At 49.6% G+C, this 21,439-nt stretch overlaps 1 protein-coding gene across 1 annotated transcript in view; it reads right to left on the reverse strand.

The window, feature by feature from the left end:
* Window positions 1-4,985: 4,985 nt before the first annotated feature.
* KPNA3 (karyopherin subunit alpha 3) overlaps window positions 4,986-21,439 on the reverse strand; it is a 156,968-nt gene continuing 140,514 nt past the window's right edge. The window contains exons 16-17 of the mRNA XM_075337290.1: window positions 8,566-8,660; window positions 4,986-6,595 (exon numbers count right to left, since the gene is read on the reverse strand). Coding sequence (XP_075193405.1) covers window positions 6,497-6,595; window positions 8,566-8,660 — 194 coding nt within the window. The 3' untranslated portion in view covers window positions 4,986-6,496. The remainder of the gene's footprint in view (window positions 6,596-8,565; window positions 8,661-21,439) is intronic.

The following is a 21,439-nucleotide window of genomic DNA, read 5'->3' on the forward strand; positions in this document are numbered from 1 at the left end:
CATTTATCCATAGACTCAGAAAGTTTGTCAGCGAATACTGCAAACTCTGTCCCTGTCACCTGGACAGTGGCAGCAGGTGGTTCCCCCTGGGCCGAGGGTCCCACCAGTGGCAGAGGCTCCGGCTGAGTGAGTGTCACAGGGGCCGAGCATTGCACACAATGAGGGTAGGTGGAACCTGCAGGTAGCATAGCCGCACATGAGGTACAGGTTGCAAAGTAAGCCTGTGCCTTGGCACCCTTGCTTTTTGCGGACGACATGCTGTTGTCTCCTCTTAGAGCAATCAGAGAGGGTATATAGCCAAAGCAATAGTGCGGCCGTACAGAGTAAATGTATACAATATAAGCATATAAATATACACTTCGGCACCCAGGGGGGCCAGCACCTAGTAACAGGTGCGGCTTACCGACCGCCCTCAGCAGTTGTGTGACCACCAGATTCCCTGCCTGGGCCTCCCAGAGCTGTGGAGCTCGTCTCTGAAGTTCTCCAGCGTCAGAAGTGCTGATAGGAATGGCTGCCAGCGTTCTGAGAGGAGGAGGGAGCCGTGGGCGTGCCTTAGAAAGTGCGGGAATCTGGTGCCCCACGGTGCTCAGTGAGGGGGAGGAGGATACCTCAGTATGCTCCAGCCCTCAGCGCTGACGTCCAGTGCAGCGTCCCGCCCTTACCCCTGACTGGCAGGCCCGGGGGCGGGAATATGCGGTACTAGGCCGCAAAAGCCGGGGACTAAAGTTATAAGCGCGGCCGGCAAACAAGCGCGGTCAGCGCGGTAGTCCCGGCGCACAAACACACCCAGCAGCTGCTGCAGCGTCCATTAGACAGGCGCTCTATGCGCCGTCCCCAAGGGGACACAGAGTACCTCAGAGCAGGGCCTGTCCCTGACGATACCCGGTCTCCTGTCCAGCAGATTCCCCCAGAGGCTGCGGAGGGAGCACGGTCCCAGTGCCTGGTGACCGGTTAGGGTCCCACTTCACCCAGAGCCCCTAAGGGATGGGGAAGGAAAACAGCATGTGGCTCCAGCCTTTGTACCCGCAATGGGTACCTCAACCTTAACAGCACCGCCGACCAGAGTGGGGTGAGAAGGGAGCATGCCGGGGGCCCTGTTATGGGCCCTCTTTTCTTCCATCCGATATAGTCAGCAGCTGCTGCTGACTAAATTGTGGAGCTTGCGTTCATGTGTGCCTCCTTCAACACAAAGCATAAAAACTGAGGAGCCCGTGATGCACGGGGGGGGTGTATAGGCAGAGGGGAGGGGTTTACACTTTTAAGTGTAATACTTTGTGTGGCCTCCGGAGGCAGAAGCTATACACCCCAATTGTCTGGGTCTCCCAATGGAGCGACAAAGAAAGTTTTATTTTACTTAGTTTTTGGCACGCACATATTAGATTTGCCCTGCTATTTTTATAGTCACTGTGTAGCCTGTGTGTGTCATCTAAAAACCAGCATCATTCTTACAGCAGTCTTCATTTCTAACAGAACCAGTAATAAAACCCACACACGAGGGAATACGATATAGTATTTGATAGCAGCTTTTTATTGGTTACAAAACCTAAGCCCATATACAAAATTAGGAACACATTTTGATGCCTCTTTTGAAAGAACATTTTAGTCTAAACAGTTAATAAAAAAAAGAAAAAAAAAATGAAAAAAAAAAATGAAAAAAATATGCATTTTACCAAACACTGTTCCGAAAACAAAAAAGTGCAGCAATATTCTTTGTTTCTGTAACTATCACATTATGCAATCCCTATCAAAACTTAATAAGGTCACAAATAAAGCTACTCAGTTTGCTAGGGCTTTAAAGAGAGCTTGTCATCTGCTCTACGATGGCTGCCATTGTGAAAAAACATTATCCAGCCCATCGGTTCTCCAGGACTTGGCGACGTACATGGGGCCACCAACCCTTACAAAAAAAGGTCTCAGATGACACCTTTACTTTTAGGCATTTATATACAAATGGTCTTTATTTCCTCTTTAATGGAGGCCTGTAAAGTGTTTCTGCCAATTAAAATACAAAGAAATGACTTCTGGAAACCATAGAAAGAAACAATGCATCCAAATGCAGCTTATATATATATATGTACACGTATATTTATGTAATGTAACATTTGTACAAATTAAAGAGGAAAAATTGTGAAAAGGCAAAAAAAATAAAAAATCAGGATGAAAATTCATATTTTTTTGAATATTGTGACCATATCAAGTTCTGCTATAAATCGGTCTACCTTAAGTAAAACACCACACGTTAGACGACTACTGTGTGAATGGGATGCAGCTATGATATGAAGCCAGCTCGAAAACTCTCGGGATGATAGGATGGGGGAAGGGAGAGAAGAAAAAAAGGCACAATGAACTTCAACTCATTTTTTTTTTTCCGTATGTGCACAAGAGTTGAAAAAGTTTTGAGCCACCTTAAAGAGAAATCGAATCTAAAATTTATAAAACCTATAAATAATCAGAGGCCAGACTGCTATATTAAAACAGATTCTGTAGCAAGTAAAAATCTTGCAGTTTAAACATACACTTGTATCCATCTGGCGATACAAGACAAACCCCACCCCCCCTCTTTAAAGTGGCTCCACCTTGGCAGATATATATATATATTATTGTAATGAATGCACACCTGCTGTGTTGTCAGAGACTGAGCAATTTAAAGGAAAGCGGATCCACAAATTTTGGATGGCATCTCATTATCACAGTAAACACAACCCAAGTCTGCTACCTAAGAAAAAAAAAAAAAAAAAAAAAGTTTTAACTTAAACGTATCCCTTCACATCAGATCACCAGGAAACCGGACGCGCCAGAAACTGCGTCCATAAGTCTTCCTATTACAAAAGTTTCCTAGTTCCTCAGGCGATTGTAGCTCCCACAAAAACAAAAAAAAACAAAAAACAAAAAAACACTTTATACATTTCTGCATATCTGAAATTTGGAAATCAAGCCGTTCAGCTATCACACCGTATTGTTGTATGCCCAGATTCGGAACGTCACCATTGGCATGAACCTGGTTGAACAAATTAAATAACTTAAGCCTGTTAATGTTTGTAGGGTTATTAAATGACTATAGAATGAAGGTGGGGGAATGCCGGTAAACCAAAGAAAACTAGAATCGTACTGCCTAAGGGCGAAGACAGACGGCCATAGAAATTGGAGTGAGATCAGAACGAAGTGCAGTGCACGGGCCGGCCGGCAGCTCTCCCAGCCTGAGCATGAAGCTGTTACGCTCCGGTAAGGAGAGCCGCGGCCGGTCTGTGCACTGTGTTCCGATCTCACTGCGTCGTACAGGCCAGTGGTATGATGTTGCCTTTCTACAGGCATTTAAACAAGTCTATTTTTATTTTTTTTACCCAATACTGTGAACATGTAATAAACTGTTCTATGAGTAAAAAAAAAAAAAAAAAAAATATGTCCATACACAAAGATCAGCTGGCTGATGAACACAAAATGCCAATTGGCAGGAGACTAGATGGTCAAAGGAGCCTGTATTGGGCTCTGCACATGCGCGGAGAGTTGCTTGCACAGCAGTACCCTCCGACTAAAGACTTTGGGCATGGAAAGACTTCACTGCATGCTGTGGGAATAGTTGAAGAGGTATTGTCCAATGCCAAGCGAGTATTCTGCATAGGTCCTATCTTAATACATACTTGAGATGTCAAGTGGTTGCCTCTGTAACCGACCTGTCCAGCATGCAGCGGCGTCTCTCCACACCCAATGCCAGATTGGGTAGAGGGTATACTTGCACAAACCCTGCACCCTTCATGCACACAGCCTTATTATGGATCCATGAAGGCTCCTTTGACTATGCGTGTGCCTGTTGAATGCACTTAAGGTCCCCAGGCTGCTTAGATAACAGTTGGCTGAACCCCATTCCTCCCGACTACACCATTAAACTTTTGCAGTCGCGTTTATATGTTTTTGGTGGTGAGAGGGGAAAAAAAACCCAAAAACCATATAACCCTGCCAGTGGTGTCTGGCTTATGTGCTGCGGTAACAAAAAGATGGGGAGTCTGAATTCATATTGCCCACAATCCTTCTCTTGGGAGGTCGCCAGATAAACTAGATGGTCAGCCAATACTGGCGGGTTTGGTCAATTTTGCACTCCGCAATATGCACCAAGAAACACGAGCAGTTCTGGGTGCATGTTGCTAATCCCTGCCTAACTGTCCCTGTATACACTCGCATAGATAAAAGGGATCTTTAGAAAAAGTATTTCTAAAGATCTTTTACGATATGCTAAATGGGGCCAGGGACTAGTCGCAAAGGCGTTAGTTCCTGTGCTCATTCTGCCCTCTTAGCATGGTAGGATGCCCACAGGGGGTGGTCCTAACATGCTATTCAATGCAGCATCACCATTGGAGCCACGCATACCTGTGTCCACTGATCTAAGTGCAGTATGAAGGGAACCTGTCAGGTACCATATGTCTTGTAACCTAGAAGCAGGGTGATGTGAGGCCTACAAACCCTTTCTTACCCATCCCTGTGTTGTAATAATGTGTAAAATGAATGTATAAAAAAAGTTTTATAACTTACGTGTTCCCTATGTAAATGAGCAGTGGGACTAGTCCCCAGGGCATCGCTTCACTCCATTTAGTTTGTCCTTTTTCCGTCGTATCACGCCCGTGGGGTGTGATACCATGGATGTACATGAGCGATGTCTCCGTCACCTCCAGGAAATCCCGTGAGTGCTTCTCATTTGCGCAGCCTTGTTAGCCGGGCGTACACTTGTCGGCTTCACAAGCTCCAGGCGCATGATTTGAAGGCTCCTGAGATTCTGACTAGGGCAGAGCGCATATAAAGCTGACAAGCAAACGCCCGGCTAACAAGGCTGCGCAAATGAGAAGCGCTCACGGCATTTCCAGGAGCTGACACGGACGTCGCTCATCTAAATCTATGGTATTACGCCCACAGGGAGCGATACCATGGAAAGAGGGTAAACTAGACGGGGTGAAGTGACGCCCTAGGGACTTGTCCCTCTGCTCATTTACATAGGGAACACGTAAGTTATAAAACGTTATTGTTATAAATTCATTTTACACAATTATTACAACACAGGGATGGGTTTTTAGGCCCCACATCACCCTGCTTGTAGGTTACAAGGCATATGGGACCTGACAGGGTTCTCTGTACGTGTATGCCGGTCTCTGGTCACCCATACTCTTGGCTTTATCGGTGTACGACCATCTAATCCGATGGAGAAATGAAAGTGTCATGTATGGCAACTTTTATCTTCTAACGGACAAGGTTGGGAAATCTCGTCCGACGGTTCTCTGTCCACACCATTACCTACAGGTGTTCTTGGATACGCCAAACCAACATGTCGTCTTAGAACCTCATTGAAGTAATTCTGGGCCAGCTGCTGAACTACAAATCCCAGCCAGCTGGTAATTGACGTGAAACTTGCTTAGCTTAGCTTATTTCAAGATTCTCACTGTTCTCCAACCACATTCCCAGAAGCGCTGGATACAAAGAGGAAATCGATTCCAGACAATTTACAGTAAACATGAAAAGCCCTGACGAAAAAAATCCAAACCACCGAGAACCACCTAACAAAACGTAACATGACATGTCTACTGAAGTTGAAAGCAAGGTTTCTTTTCCCCACCCATAATTTAGATCTTAGTTACCGCAGTTTTTTTTTTTTTTTTTGGGACGCTTGCTTTCAGCTTTTACTGAAGTCTGACATGTTCTATAGCTTTTGGGGAGGGGGGAACTCCATGCACAGCTTTTGGTTACTTGTAAAACAGCAGGAAAACAGGTCAAAGTGGTCGGACAGGGCTTGATGTTCAGTAAAATACAAAGCGGTTTGCTTTTCGGTCAGTTCCATTTTTCCAATCCTGACTTAAGAGGCAGTTTGGGAAATACTAAGTAAAGAGACAATTACAGTTTGCTCTTAAAACAGATTTTTTTTTTGCTTTTTTTCTTAAATTCACCCAAGTTATCATTTTATTTAGTTTCATGAATGAAATCTTTTGGCTTGCATGTTTTATATCCATGAAATTACTAGTTCCTCAAAGTATGAAAATGTCTATGGAGGAAGATTGAGACGCGGAGTATAGACTTCTACTCCTGCAGAGTCTTCCACAATGTATGCATTATAGCAAAGTCTTGATGTACAGTGCACCAGATTCAAGAAAAGCTACTTGTTTTCCACAGGAAGCCGATATGCCATCACTATGAAATCTTAACCAAAAAAAAAAAAAAAAAATTAAAAAAAAAAAAAAGGCTGAATGTTGTGGCAGTCAGCACACAGTGCCAAATGGAGAAGGTAAAAAATACAGCTGGGTCTGCTAAGATTTTAAAGAAAACCGAGCTCATGCATATGCAATCACGGTCCGTGTGAGTGACATTTGGCAACTGCAAGTGAAAGATACATGGTTCGCTTTAGAAGCATCAAAATGAAGAGGCGGTTTTGTGTCTTGAAGCTTTTAGGGTTTGTCTTCAAATCGGTGGATGTCTGGTGGTGCTAGAAGTCGAGGGACAGAAAAGCTGCACTGCAACACACTTAGAAGTTAAACTCTTTTGTCTGAAGGTTGGATGACGGCTCGAAGTTGTAGGTACCTCCCTGCGTGGCTTCAGGGATGAGGCTTTGATCTTCATCAATCTGCTCCGAAGACAAAAAATAAATTAAAAACAAACAATATGGGTAAGGAAAATAAAGACAAGTGGAAAACTACGGAACGATACAATTCTAAACATTTCCTGAAAATTTAAATAAAATAAATCTTTAATTTTTATATAACTAACATATTCCGCAGCGCTTTACAATAAATCAGGAACACTGTCTTCATTGGGGCTCACAATCTAAATTCCTATCTGTATGTCTTTGGAGTGTGGGAGGAAACCGGAGAACCCGGAGGAAACCCACGCAAACACGGGGAGAACATACAAACTCCTTGCAGATGGTGTCCTTGGTGGGATTTGAACCCAGGACCCCAGCGCTGCAAGGCTGTAGTGCTAACCACTGAGCCACCGTGCCATCTACAAGCGGCACAGAAATAAAATTGACCGAGGTCTGGATATGAAATTCTCAGAATTGCAATCCAGGCTCGGGATGTCGCTGCAGACACCACAATAAAACGATAATATGTGACTAATCTGCACCTCATCTACAATGGACACTGGAAATGTCCGGTAGGGAACGTACCCTAAGGCCATGTGCTCATGTAGCGTAAATGTGATTTTTCCATAGAAAATCAACTGCATTTAAAGCCCCACTCCAGCGCTTTTTTCATTGCACCGCTGGAGTGGTGCTTTAATTTAAGTCCCCTGCCCCCCTATATTATACTTGCCTTACGGTGGATTCCTATTCTATAGCTGCTATTCCAGTCGGTCTCCTGGTGTTTGTGAACTACTTGCAGCTCCAGTGTTTGCTGGAGGTCACAACTCAATACAAGTCTATGAGAGCCTCGTTCTGGCTCTCATAGACTTGCACTGAGACCTTGTGATGTAACTTCTGACTTCAGGACAGTCAGCAATTACGGGCAGAAGATGGAACCACAAAACTGGAGCAGCGTCGACAGAAGGTGAAGACGTCGAAAGGCGAACATATGACAGAGGGCAAGAACTTACATTTAAAGCCCCACTCCAGAGCTGAACAAACAACAAAACGCTGGAGCGGTGCTTTAAAACAGTTCAAGAAAAAGAGGTTGAAACTTTATGAAAACTCATCTCCACTGTGCATTTTTTCCCCTATAGGGGACAGGGGACAGGGTTTTACGCCTGTCAAAAATGCAATTACATTTTATAAAGGGAGTTGTCTACATTTACATTGATGAATCATTCTTAAAACGGAAAAACAGTCACCGGGTTTTCCCACCTATTCCGAGAGCAGCATAGTGTAAGACCCCGATTCCAGCGATGTGTTACTTACTGGGCTGCTTAGTGTAGTTTTCATTAAAATCTCTGTTTTAAATAAGCAGAAGATTATCACGAGAAACCTAAAACCTGCAACCAGATAGTTCTCCATATTCATGAGCCCTGTATAACCCTATTTCCATCAGATTGTACACAGATACAGCTGCCACATCAGTGGTGTGGTGCGGGGGGGGGGGGGGGGGGGTTATACAGAGCTCAGCATTCACAGGTTAGATCTGTGAGTGACATCACTGGCATCAGGATCTCTGCCCCTACATTATGCTGCTCTGAAATAGGGTAGTAACAACCTGGTGACAGATTCCCTTTAAGATGGTCATCAATATCAGTTCGGTATGGATGGAACACCCGGCACCCCATTGCTTAGCTGGTCCCAGTGCCGGACAGATTTGATGAGTTTTGGAGCTACACAGCTCCATCCACTGTATTGTGGCTGTGGCCGGGTGCTGTAAAAGTAGGAGACAAGAAATCTGCAGCATGTCCCTAAAGCTACAATGATATTTTATTGCCATCCTTGCAGATTCAGTGCAGAAATGCAGCCGGGATCCAGCTGAAAACCGCTAGCTGCTAGTTGTGTTCAGGACAGTACACTAGAGAAACCTGCGGAGGATCATCCACTGTAGTGGAGGTCCAAGCAGGAATTTTAGGTTTACGTGAGAACAGACACTTTATGAAGCTAAACACAGGAAGGCGACTTACATCATCACCAGAGAAATACTGATCTATGATTTCAAACGCTAATTTGTAAATTTCTTCATTCTCGTGCTGCTGCAGCGCTTCTATTTTCTCCAGGCCTGAAAGAGAACAAATAAGTTATATTACATTGGATATGATAACATCTTAAGAAAATAGTCCACTTAAAATTTTGTGGGTCCTGAAATCGAAATGTGCCTGCAGATTGGTATTCAGTCATTTCTCTCTGCCCTATTGTGGGCAGAGCTGAATACATAGGTACCCATGCGCGAACCGGCAAAGTCTCTGCACAGGTGCAATATTTTGCCCGACGACGTGGATGACATCTCTTGCACAATCCCCATACTTAGGCTGAGTCTCGCGTCTGTGCATCTGTGCAGAGACTCCACCGTTTTGCGCATGCGCACATATGTATACTGCACTGGCAAAGCAAAGTGTCTGTGCAAACCAGCAAGGTCTCTACGCCAGTGCGAGATTTTGCCCGTCGTTGCGCATGGCACAGGAGGGGTTATCCACATCAATCATCAGCAGAAGACTGCGATCAGCGCGGAGAGGAGGGACAGAAGCCGCAACCAAAGATGCCCATCAGACCCAAGGATTACCAGGAGATTTTCAAAAAGGTATTTGAGGGGTGTAACAGGGGTAGTCAGGGGTTAATTTGCATCTTTATAGAATACAGCACGGGCGCTGCTTGAGGTGCTAGTTTTAGTTTATAACTCAAAAAACTGGTGACCATTTCCCTTTATAAAAGAAACCTGTCACCAGATTTGGGGCCTATAAGCTGCGGCTGCCACCACTGGGCTCTTATATACAGCATTCTAACATGTTGTATATAAAAGCCCAGGCCGCTGTGTACAACATAAAAATCACTTTAGAATACTCACCTAAGGGGTCGCTCTGGTGCAGACTGGTCAAATGGGTGGCGCTGTTGTCCGGTACCGGCGCCTCCTCTTTCGGCCATCTTGGGCCTCCTTCTTCTGAAGCCGGCCTGCATGACGCGTCCTACATCAGGCAAACAAGCCAGTATTGGAGGTCCTGAGCGGGCGCACTACAATACTTTGATCTGCCCTGAGCAGGGCAGATCAAAGTGTGCCTGCGCAGGACCTCAGTGCCGGCAAGTTTGTATGACATCGAATGCGTCAAGCAGGCCGGCTTTAGAAGGAGAACAAAGATGGCCGAAAGAAGAGGCGCCGGTATCTGACAACAGCGCCACCCATTTGACCAGTCTGCACCAGAGCGACCACTTAGTTGAGTATTATAAAGTGATTTTTTTCGTTCTACACAGCGGCCTGAGCTCTTATACAGCATTCTAACATGCTGCATATAAGATCCCACAGGTGGTGCCGCAGCTTATACGCCCCAAATCTGGTGACCGGTTCCCTTTTAGGTTATGTGGATTTTGATGCTCTGTGTGAAAATACCCTTATGAGAAGTATTCCATATTTTCAAGCAAAGAAGGGAATTTTGTTTACTTACCGTAAATTCCTTTTCTTCTAGCTCTAATTGGGAGACCCAGACAATTGGGTGTATAGGCTATGCCTCCGGAGGCCGCACAAAGTATTACACTCAAAAGTGTTAAGCCCCTCCCCTTCTGCCTATACACCCCCCGTGCTCCCACGGGCTCCTCAGTTTTGGTGCAAAAGCAAGAAGGAGGAAAAAGAATTATAAACTGGTTTAAAGTAACTTCAATCCGAAGGAATATCGGAGAACTGAAACCATTCAACATGAACAACATGTGTACACAAAAAAACAGGGGCGGGTGCTGGGTCTCCCAATTAGAGCTAGAAGAAAAGGAATTTACGGTAAGTAAACAAAATTCCCTTCTTCTTTGTCGCTCTATTGGGAGACCCAGACAATTGGGATGTCCAAAAGCAGTCCCTGGGTGGGTAAAATAATACCTCGTAAGAGAGCCGTAAAACGGCCCTTTCCTACAGGTGGGCAACCGCCGCCTGAAGGACTCGTCTACCTAGGCTGGCATCCGCCGAAGCATAGGTATGCACCTGATAGTGTTTCGTGAAAGTGTGCAGGCTCGACCAGGTAGCCGCCTGACACACCTGCTGAGCCGCAGCCTGGTGCCTCAAAGCCCAGGACGCGCCCACGGCTCTGGTAGAATGGGCCCCCAGCCCTGATGGAACCGGAAGCCCAGCCGAACGGTAAGCTTCGATAATTGGCTCCTTGATCCACCGAGCCAGGGTTGATTTGGAAACCTGTGACCCTTTACGCTGGCCAGCGACAAGGACAAAGAGTGCATCCGAGCGGCGCAAGGGCGCCGTACGAGAAATGTAGAGTCTGAGTGCTCTCACCAAATCTAACAAGTGCAAATCACATTGGTGAACTGGATGAGGATAAAAAGAAGGTAAGGAGATATCCCGATTGAGATGAAAGGAGGATACCACCTTAGGGAGAAAATCCGGAACCGGACGTAGAACCACCTTGTCCTGGTGAAACACCAGGAAAGGGGCTTTGCACGACAATGCTGCTAGCTCAGACACTCTCTGAAGAGAAGTGACTGCTACTAGAAAAAACCACTTTCTGCGAAAGTTGTGAGAGGGAAATATCTCTCATTGGCTCGAATGGTGGTTTCTGAAGAACCATCAGAACCCTGTTTAGATCCCAGGGTTCTAACAGCCTCTTGTAAGGTGGAACGATGTGACAAACCCCCTGCAGGAACGTGTGTACCTGTGGAAGCCTGGCTAGGCGCTTCTGGAAAAACACAGAGAGCGCTGAGACTTGTCCCTTAAGGGAGCCGAGCGACAAACCCTTTTCCAGTCCAGATTGAAAGAAGGACAGAAAAGTGGGCAAGGCAAAAGGCCAGGGAGAAAAAACCCTGAGCAGAGCACCACGTCAGGAAAATTTTCCACGTCCTGTGGTAGATCTTGGCGGACGTTGGTTTCCTAGCCTGTCTCATAGTGGCAAAGACGTCTTGAGATAACCCTGAAGACGCTAGGGTCCAGGGCTCAATGGCCACACAGTCAGGTTGAGGGCCGCAGAATTCAGATGGAAAAAACGGCCCTCGAGATAGCAAGTCTGTTTGGTCTGGTAGTGTCCACGGTCGGCCGACCGTGAGATGCCACAGATCCGGGTACCACGACCACCTTGGCCAGTCTGGAGCGACGAGGATGGCGCGGCGGCAGTCGGTCCTGATCTTGCGTAACACTCTGGGCAACAGTGCCAGCGGAGGAAACACATAAGGGAGCTGAAACTGCGACCAATCCTGAACTAAGGCGTCTGCCGCCAGAGCTCTGGGATCTTGAGACCGTGCCATGAACATTGGTACCTTGTTGTTGTGCCGGGACGCCATGAGGTCGACGTCCGGCACCCCCCAGCAGCAACAGATCTCCTGAAACACGTCCGGGTGAAGGGACCATTCCCCTGCGTCCATGCCCTGGCAACTGAAATAATCTGCTTCCCAGTTTTCCACGCCTGGGATGTGAACTGCGGATATGGTGGATGCCGTGGCTTCCACCCACATCAAAATCCGCCGGACTTCCTGGAAGGCTTGCCGGCTGCGTGTGTCGCCTTGGTGGTTGAAGTATGCCACCACTGTGGAATTGTCCGACTGAATTCGGATCTGCTTGCCCTCCAGCCACTGCTGGAACGCTTTCTGGGCAAGATACACTGCCCGTATGTCCAGAACGTTGATCTGAAGCGAGGACTCTTGCTGGGTCCACGTACCCTGAGCCCTGTGGTGGAGAAACACCGCTCCCCACCCTGACAGACTCGCGTCTGTCGTGACTACTTCCCAGGATGGGGGTAGGAAGGATATCCCCTTCGATAATGAAGTGGGAAGAAGCCACCACCGAAGGGAAGCTTTGGTCGCCTGAGAGAGGGAGACGGTCCTGTCGAGGGACGTCGGCTTCCTGTCCCATTTGCGTAGGATGTCCCATTGAAGGGGACGCAGGTGAAACTGCGCGAAAGGGACTGCCTCCATTGCTGCCACCATCTACCCCAGGAAGTGCATGAGGCGCCTCAAGGGGTGTGACTGGCCTTGAAGGAGAGATTGTACCCGTCTGTAGTGACCGCTGCTTGATCAGCGGAAGCTTCACTATCGCTGAGAGGGTATGAAACTCCATGCCAAGATATGTCAGCGATTGGGCCGGTGTCAGATTTGACTTTGTAAAATTGATGATCCACCCGACACCCTGGAGAGTCTCTAGGGAAGCGTCGAGGCTGCGTTGGCATGCCTCTTGAGAGGGTGCCTTGATCAGTATCCAAGTACGGGATCACCGAGTGACCCTGAGAGTGGAGGACCGCTACTACAGTAGCCATAACCTTGGTAAAAACCCGTGGGGCTGTTGCCAGGCCGAACGGCCGTGCCACGAATTGCAGGTGTTCATTTCCTATGGCGAAGCGCAAGAAGCGCTGGTGCTCTGGAGCAATCGGTACGTGGAGATAAGCATCTTTGATATCGATCGACGCAAGGAAATCTCCTTGGGACATTGAGGCGATGACGGAGCGGAGGGATTCCATCCGGAACCGTCTGGTTTTTTACATGTTTGTTGAGCAGTTTCAGGTCCAGGACCGGGCGGAAAGACCCGTCCTCCTTTGGGACCACAAACAAATTGGAGTAAAAACCGTGGCTCAGTTGCTGAAGAGGAACCGGGATCACCACTCCTTCTGCCTTCAGAGTGCGCAGCGCCTGCAGAAGAGCCTCGGCTCGCTAGTGAGGCGGGGATGACCTGAAGAATCGAGTCGGGGGACGAGAGGTGAACTCTATCTTGTAACCGTGAGACAGAATGTCTCTCACCCAGCGGTCTTTTATTTGTGGCAGCCAGGTGTCGCAAAAGCGGGAAAGCCTGCCACCGACCGAGGATGCTACTAGAGGAGGTCGAGAGTCATGAGGAAGCCGCTTTGTTAGCGGCGCCTCCGGTGGCCTTTTAAGGACGTGACTTAGACCGCCATGCTTCAGAGTTCCTTTGTACTTTCTGAGACCTTTTGGACGAGGAGAATTGGGACCTGCCCGCGCCCTGAAAGGACCGAAACCTCGACTGCCCTCTCCTCTGTTGGGGAATGTTCTGTTTGGGCTGGGGTAAGGATGTATCCTTTCCCTTGGATTGTTTGATGATTTCATCCAGACGCTCGCCAAACAGCCTGTCGCCAGAAATTGGCAAACTGGTTAAGCGCTTTTTGGAAGCAGAATCTGCCTTCCATTCCCGTAGCCACAAGGCCCTGCGGAGCACCACCGAATTGGCGGCCGCGACCGCCGTACGGCTCGCAGAGTCCAGGACAGCAATAATAGCGTAAGAAGCAATTGCCGAGGTCTGGGTGGTAATGGATGCCACTTGTGGCGCGGCCGTGCATGTGGCTGCTTCAATTTGTGCTTGACCTGCTGAGATAGCTTGTAGCGCCCATACAGCTGCGAATGCTGGGGCAAAAGAAGCTCCGATAGCTTCATAGATGGATTTCAACCAGAGCTCCATCTGTCAGTGGCATCCTTGAGCGAGGCCCCCTCGCTGCAAGTATGGATCTAGCCGCCAGTCTGGAGATTGGAGGATCCACTTTGGGACACTGAGTCCAACCTTTAACCACGTCAGGGGGAAAAAGATAACGTGTATCCTTAAGGCGCTTAGAAAAAACGCTTATCTGGACAAGCATGATGATTCTGGACTGCCTCTCTGAAATCAGAGTGGTCTAGAAACATACTCTGTGTAAGAGAAGCTGACTCCTCCGCCGGAGGAGCTGAGGGAGAAATATCCAGCATTTGATCGATGGACGCAATAAGAACGTTCAGTATGGCGTCCCCGTCTGGAGTATTAAGATTGAGAGCGCCCTCAGGATCAGAATCCTGATCAGCTGTCTCCGCATTATCAACCAGAGATTCCCCCCGCTGAGACCCTGAACAATATGATGTCGAGGGAAATTCTAAGCGAGCCCGCTTAGTCGGTCTGGGGCTGGGGTTTAAGTCAGAACCCTCAGCCTGGGATGAAGGAGATACCCCGGGAGGACATTGTTGGTCCAACTGAGGGGGGCCAGGGAACAATGATTCAACAGAGTCCCTTTGCTGAGATACCGGCCTGGACTGCAAGGCTTCTAGTATCTCAGCCATAGTCTCCGAGAGTTTTGCAAACTCCGTCCCCGTCACTAGGACAGTGTCAACAGGTGGTTCCCCCTGGGCCCCTCTTAGCAGAGGCCCTGGCTAAAGAAGTGTCACCGGGGCCGAACATTGCACACAATGAGGGTCAATGGAACCTGCCGGCAGCTGGGTCGTACAAGCGCCACAGGCAGCATAATAAGCCTGTGTTTTTGGCACCCCTGCCTTTTGTGGGCGCCATGCTATTGTTTCCCCTGAGTAACACACTAGGGTATATAGCCAGAATGAACTGTGCTCATACAGTGTAAAATATATACTAAAAACAAATAATGTATCAGTACACTACAGCACCATGAGGCTAGCACCACAGGTGCTGCTTACCATCCGCCTAAAGCGGTTATGAGGCCACCAGAGACCGTGTCTGGGTCTCTCAGGGTTTGTCCCTCTCTGCAGCGTCGTAGGAGCTGACAGGAAATGGCTGCGGCGTCCTGACGAGAGGAGGGAGCCGTGGGCGTAGCCGAGGTGCTCACACTGTGCACAGTGAGGGGGGTGGAGTATGGAAATCATATTCCAGCCCTCAGTGCTGCTCTTCCGTGCAGCGTCCCGCCCTTCCCCTGCCTGTCAGGGCTGAGGGCGGGAGAAAGGGAAACTAGGCCGCAAGCCAAGCCGGGGACTCGAGTATAAGCGTGGCCGCCGTAAAAGCGCGGCCAACGCCGAAGTCCCCGGCGAACTACAAGTCCCAGCCGCGCCGCAGTTTCCCATGGCAGCGGCGGTTAGCGCGGTAGCCCCTACATATAAACACACTCAGCGACGCTGAGTGTGTAATGGCACAGTTTAACCCGGTCCCCCGGTGCACTAGCACACCCAGCAAAGCTGAGGTGTTGCCGTGCGCGGTCCCCACAGGGATACAGAGTACCTTCACGTAGCAGGGCCATGTCCCTGAACGGTACCCGGCTCCTATCCAGCAGGCTCCACAGGAGTTGTGGATGAAGCACGGTCTCAGTGCCTGGAGACCGATAGGATCCCACTTCACCCAGAGCCCTGAGGGGGATGGGGAAGGAAAGCAGCATGTGGGCTCCAGCCTCCGTACCCGCAATGGATACCTCAACCTTAACAACACCGCCGACAAGAGTGGGGTGAGAAGGGAGCATGCTGGGGGCCCTATATGGGCTCACTTTTCTTCCAACCGACATAGTCAGCAGCTGCTGCTGACCAATCTGTGGAGCTGTGCTGTGCGTGTCTGACCTCCTTCGCACAAAGCAAAAAAACTGAGGAGCCCGTGGGAGCACGGGGGGTGTATAGGCAGAAGGGGAGGGGCTTAACACTTTTGAGTGTAATACTTTGTGCGGCCTCCGGAGGCATAGCCTATACACCCAATTGTCTGGGTCTCCCAATAGAGCGACAAAGAAAGAAGGGAATTTTGTTTACTTACCGTAAATTCCTTTTCTTCTAGCTCCAATTGGGAGACCCAGACAGTGGGTGTATAGCTACTGCCCTCTGGAGGCCGCACAAAGAACTACACTTAAAAGTGTAAGGCCCCTCCCCTTCTGGCTATACACCCTCCCGTAGGAGTACAGATTCCTCAGTTTTAGTACCAAAGCAAGAAGGAGGAAAGCCAATAACAGTTTCAAAAACAAATTCAATCCGATAACACGATCGGAGAACTTAAGAAACAACATGAACAACATGTGCACCCGAAAAAACGAAACCCTAAGAACAAATAGGGCGGGTGCTGGGTCTCCCAATTGGAGCTAGAAGAAAAGGAATTTACGGTAAGTAAACAAAATTCCCTTCTTCTTTTTCGCTCCTAATTGGGAGACCCAGACAGTGGGACGTCCAAAAGCAGTCCCTGGGTGGGTAAAAAGATACCACATGAACGGGCTGTCAGACAGCCTCTTCCTACAGGTGGGCCACCGCCGCCTGAAGGACCTGTCTACCTAGGCTGGCATCTGCCGAAGCGTAGGTATGCACTTGATAGTGTTTGGTAAACGTGTGCAGACTCGACCAGGTAGCCGCTTGGCACACTTGCTGAGCCGTAGCCTGATGCCGCAATGCCCAGGACGCACCCACGGCTCTGGTAGAATGGGCCTTCAGTCCAGATGGAATCGGAAGCCCAGCAGAACGGTATGTGTGAAGAATTGGTTCCTTGATCCACCGCGCCAGGGTGGATTTGGAAGCTTGCGATCCCTTATGCTGACCAGCGACTAGGACAAAGAGCGCATCAGAACGGCGTAGAGCCGCCGTGCGAGAAATGTAAATCCTGAGTGCTCTCACCAGGTCCAACAGATGTAAACCCTTTTCAAATTGGTGAACTGGATGCGGACACAAAGATGGCAAAGTGATATCCTGATTGAGATGAAAGGAAGAAACCACCTTGGGAGAAAACTCTGGAATTGGACGCAGTACTACCTTGTCTTGGTGAAACACCAGGAAGGGAGATTTGCAAGATAATGCCGCTAGCTCGGACACTCTTCGAAGAGACGTGACCGCCACAAGAAAAACTACCTTTTGTGAAAGCCGAGAAAGGGGAACCTCTTTCAAAGGCTCGAAAGGCGGCTTCTGGAGAGCAATGAGAACCTTGTTCAGATCCCAGGGTTCCAATGGCCGTCTGTAAGGAGGAACGATATGACAAACTCCTTGGAGAAACGTGCGTACTTTAGAAAGCCGTGCCAAGCGCTTCTGAAAGAATACGGATAGCGCGGAGACTTGACCCTTAAGAGAGCTAAGCGACAAACCTTTTTCCAACCCAGACTGCAGGAAGGAAAGAAAAATTGGCAATGCAAATGGCCAGGGAGAAAACCCTTGAGCCAAGCACCACGCTAAGAATATCTTCCACGTTCTGTGATAGATCTTAGCTGAGGATGGTTTTCTAGCCTGTCTCATTGTGGCAACAACCTCATGAGATAAACCTGAGGCCGCTAGGATCCAGGACTCAATGGCCACACAGTCAGGTTCAGGGCCGCAGAATTCAGATGGAAAAACGGCCCTTGAGACAGCAAATCTGGACGGTCTGGTAGTGTCCACGGTTGGCCTACCGTGAGATGCCACAGATCCGGGTACCACGACCTTCTTGGCCAATCTGGAGCGACGAGTATGGCTCGATGGCAGTCGGACCTGATTTTCCGGAGAACTCTGGGTAACAATGCTAGAGGTGGGAACACATAGGGGAGTCGGAATTGCGACCAATCCTGAACCAAGGCGTCTGCCGCCAGTGCTCGGTGATCGTGAGACCGTGCCATGAAAACTGGGACCTTGTTGTTGTGCCGTGACGCCATCAGATCGACGTCCGGCGTCCCCCAGCGGCAACAGATCTGCCGAAACACGTCCGGGTGAAGGGACCATTCTCCTGCGTCCATGCCCTGGCGACTGAGAAAGTCTGCTTCCCAGTTTTCCACGCCTGGGATGTGAACTGCGGATATGGTGGACGCTCTGCTTTCCACCCACGTCAAAATCCGTTGGACTTCTTGAAAAGCTTGGCGACTGCGTGTTCCCCCTTGGTGGTTGATGTACGCCACCGCCGTGGAATTGTCCGACTGAATCCGAATCTGCTTGCCTTCCAGCCATTGTTGGAAGGCTCGCAGGGCAAGATAGATTGCTCTGATTTCCAGAACATTGATCTGCAGGGTGGACTCTTCCAGAGTCCACATCCCCTGAGCCCTGTGGTGGAGATACACCGCTCCCCACCCTGATAGGCTCGCATCCGTCGTGACCACTGCCCAGGACGGGGGAAGGAACGACTTTCCCTGTGACAATGAGGTGGGGAGAAGCCACCAACGCAGAGAGTCCTTGGCAGTCTGAGAGAGGGAGACAGTCCTGTCGAGGGACGTCGATTTCCCGTCCCATTGGCGTAGAATGTCCCATTGTAGAGGGCGCAGATGAAACTGCGCGAACGGGACTGCCTCCATTGCTGCTACCATCTTTCCTAGGAAATGCATGAGGCGCCTCAGTGAGTGCGACTGGCTCTGAAGGAGAGATTGCACTCCAGTCCGTAGCGAGCACTGCTTGTCCAGTGGAAGCTTCACTATCGCTGAGAGAGTATGAAACTCCATGCCAAGATAAGTCAGAGATTGGGTCGGGGTTAGATGAGACTTTGGAAAGTTGATAATCCACCCGAAACTCTGGAGAGTGTCTAGTGCCACCTTCAGACTGTGTTGGCATGCCTCTTGAGAGGGTGCCTTTATAAGCAGGTCGTCTAGATACGGGATGACCGAGTGACCCTGCGAGTGCAGAACAGCTACTACTGCTGCCATGACTTTGGTGAAGACCCGGGGGGCTGTTGCCAGACCGAAAGGTAACGCTACGAACTGCAGGTGTTCGTCGTGTATGACGAAGCGTAGGAAACGCTGATGCTCTGGTGCGATCGGCACGTGGAGATACGCATCTTTGATAACTATTGATGCTAGAAAATCTCCTTGAGACATTGAGGCTATGACGGAGCGTAGGGATTCCATCCGGAACCTCCTGACTTTTACGTGTCTGTTGAGCAACTTTAGATCCAGGACGGGCCGATACGATCCGTCCTTTTTTGGGACCACAAACAGATTGGAGTAAAAACCGTGACCTTGTTCCTGAAGAGGGACGGAGGTCACCACTCCTTCCGCCTTTAGAGCGGCCACCGCCTGCAACAGAGCATCGGCTCGGTCTGGTGGTGGAGAAGTTCTGAAGAAACGAGTTGGCGGACGAGAACTGAACTCTATCCTGTACCCGTGAGACAGAATATCCCTCACCCAACGGTCTTTGACGTGTGACAGCCAGATGTCGCCAAAGTGGGAAAGCCTCCCACCGACCGCGGGTGTGGGAATCGGAGACCGCAAGTCAGGAGGACGCCGTCTTGGCAACGGTTCCTCCGGCTGTCCTTTTTGGGCGTGACTGAGACCTCCAAGAATCTGAGCGTCTCTGGTCTTTTTGAGTCTTTTTTGACGAGGCGAATTGGGACCTGCCCGGTCCTCGAAAGGACCGATAACCAGACTGACCCTTCCTCTGTTGGGGTCTGTTTTGTCTGTGTTGCGGTAAGGATGAGTCCTTACCCTTGGAGTGTTTGATGATTTCATCCAAACGCTCTCCAAACAATCGGTCACGAGAAAAAGGCAAATTGGTTAAGCACTTCTTGGAATGAGAATCTGCTTTCCAATGTCTCAACCACAGGGCCCTACGCAAAACAACGGAGTTGGCTGACGCCACTGCCGTGCGGCTTGTAGCGTCAAGAACAGCATTAATCGCGTACGACGCGAATGCCGCCATTTGCGAGGTCAATGGTGCTACCTGCGGGGCAAATGCACACGTGTGACGGAGTCAACTCGCGCAAGCCCGGCTGAGATAGCTTGGAGTGCCCATACGGCTGCAAAAGAAGGCGCTAATGACGCTCCAATCGCTTCATAGATGGATTTCAGCCAGAGCTCCATCTGCCTGTCAGTGGCATCTTTAAGTGCCGCTCCATCTTCAACTGCAACCAAGGATCTAGCTGCAAGCCTGGAAATTGGAGGATCCACTTTTGGACACTGGGTCCAACCCTTGACCACCTCAGGGGGAAAAGGATAGCGTGTATCTTTAAGCCGTTTAGGAAAACGCCTTTCAGGATAAGCGTGGGGTTTCTGGATTGCGTCTCTAAAGTCAGCGTGGTCCAGAAAAGTGCTTAAAGTACGCTTAGGGTATCTGAAATGGATTCTCTCGTGCTGCGAAGCTGACTCCTCCACAAGAGGAGCTGGTGGGGAAATATTTAACATCTTATTGATGTTAAATATAAGATCATTAACTATGGCGTCACCATCTGGTGTATCTAGATTGAGAGCGGTCCCAGGATCAGAATCCTGATCAGTTACGTCCGCCTCATCACCCATAGATTCATCTCGCTGGGATCCTGACCATTGAGATGAATGTGAAGGCCCGTCATAGCGAGCCCGCTTAGGCTGCCCGGGGCCATCGTCCGAGTCAGAGTCTTCACCCTGAGGTGTATATGCCCGTCCCGGAGCTTGGAGCTGAGGGGGACCAGGGGGCAATGATTGCACAGTGTCCGTGGCCTGAAGTACAGGCCTAGCTCGCAATGTGTCAAGAATTTGTGACATAGTGAGAGACATTCTGTCAGCAAAAGCTGCAAACTCAGTTCCTGTCACCTGGACAGCATTCACAGGTGGTACACCCTGGGTCACGTCCAGCAGAGGTCCCGACTGTGCAAGCGCCGCAGGGGCCGAGCACTGCACACAATGGGGGTCCGTGGAGCCTGCCGGTAGAAAAGTCCCACATGCTGTGCAGGAAGCATATAATGTCTGTGCCTTGGCACCCTTGCGTTTTACGGACGACATGCTGCTGGCTCTCTGCAATGTGAGAGAGTCTATAGCCAAAGGGCGACCAGCGCTATGCAATACAAAGTATTTGTAGAAACAAAATACTAAGAATACTACTGGCACAAGAGGGGGTGAGCCCTGAGGGCTGCTTACCGCCCGCTGAATAGCGGGTAAGAGGATGCAGAATTCCTTGTCTGGGTCTCCCCGGCTCCCCTCTGCAGCTCAGCGTGTCAGCAGGAATGGCTGCCGGCGTCTGTGGAGAGGGGCGGTCCGTGGGAGTTCCCAAACAAAAGTGCGGGAAACAGTGTCCCCTCTGTGCCGATTGTGAGGGCTGGAGTATGTAAAAACGACTCCAGCCCTCAGCGCTGATGCACTGACCAGCGTCCCGCCCCTCTCCTGACTGGCAGGTCTGGGGGCGGGAACGAACGGAAGTAGGCCGCAAAAGCCGGGGACTCGAGTTATCAGCGCGGCCGCCGTAAAAGCGCGGGCCGCGCTGAAGTCCCCGGCGCACCACAAGTGCCAGCCGCGCCGCAGTCCCAGCGGCCGGCGTGACCGATTCCTAGACGTG

Source organism: Anomaloglossus baeobatrachus, chromosome 2 (genome assembly GCF_048569485.1).
Source record: "Anomaloglossus baeobatrachus isolate aAnoBae1 chromosome 2, aAnoBae1.hap1, whole genome shotgun sequence".
NCBI classification, from domain to species: Eukaryota; Metazoa; Chordata; class Amphibia; order Anura; family Aromobatidae; genus Anomaloglossus; species Anomaloglossus baeobatrachus.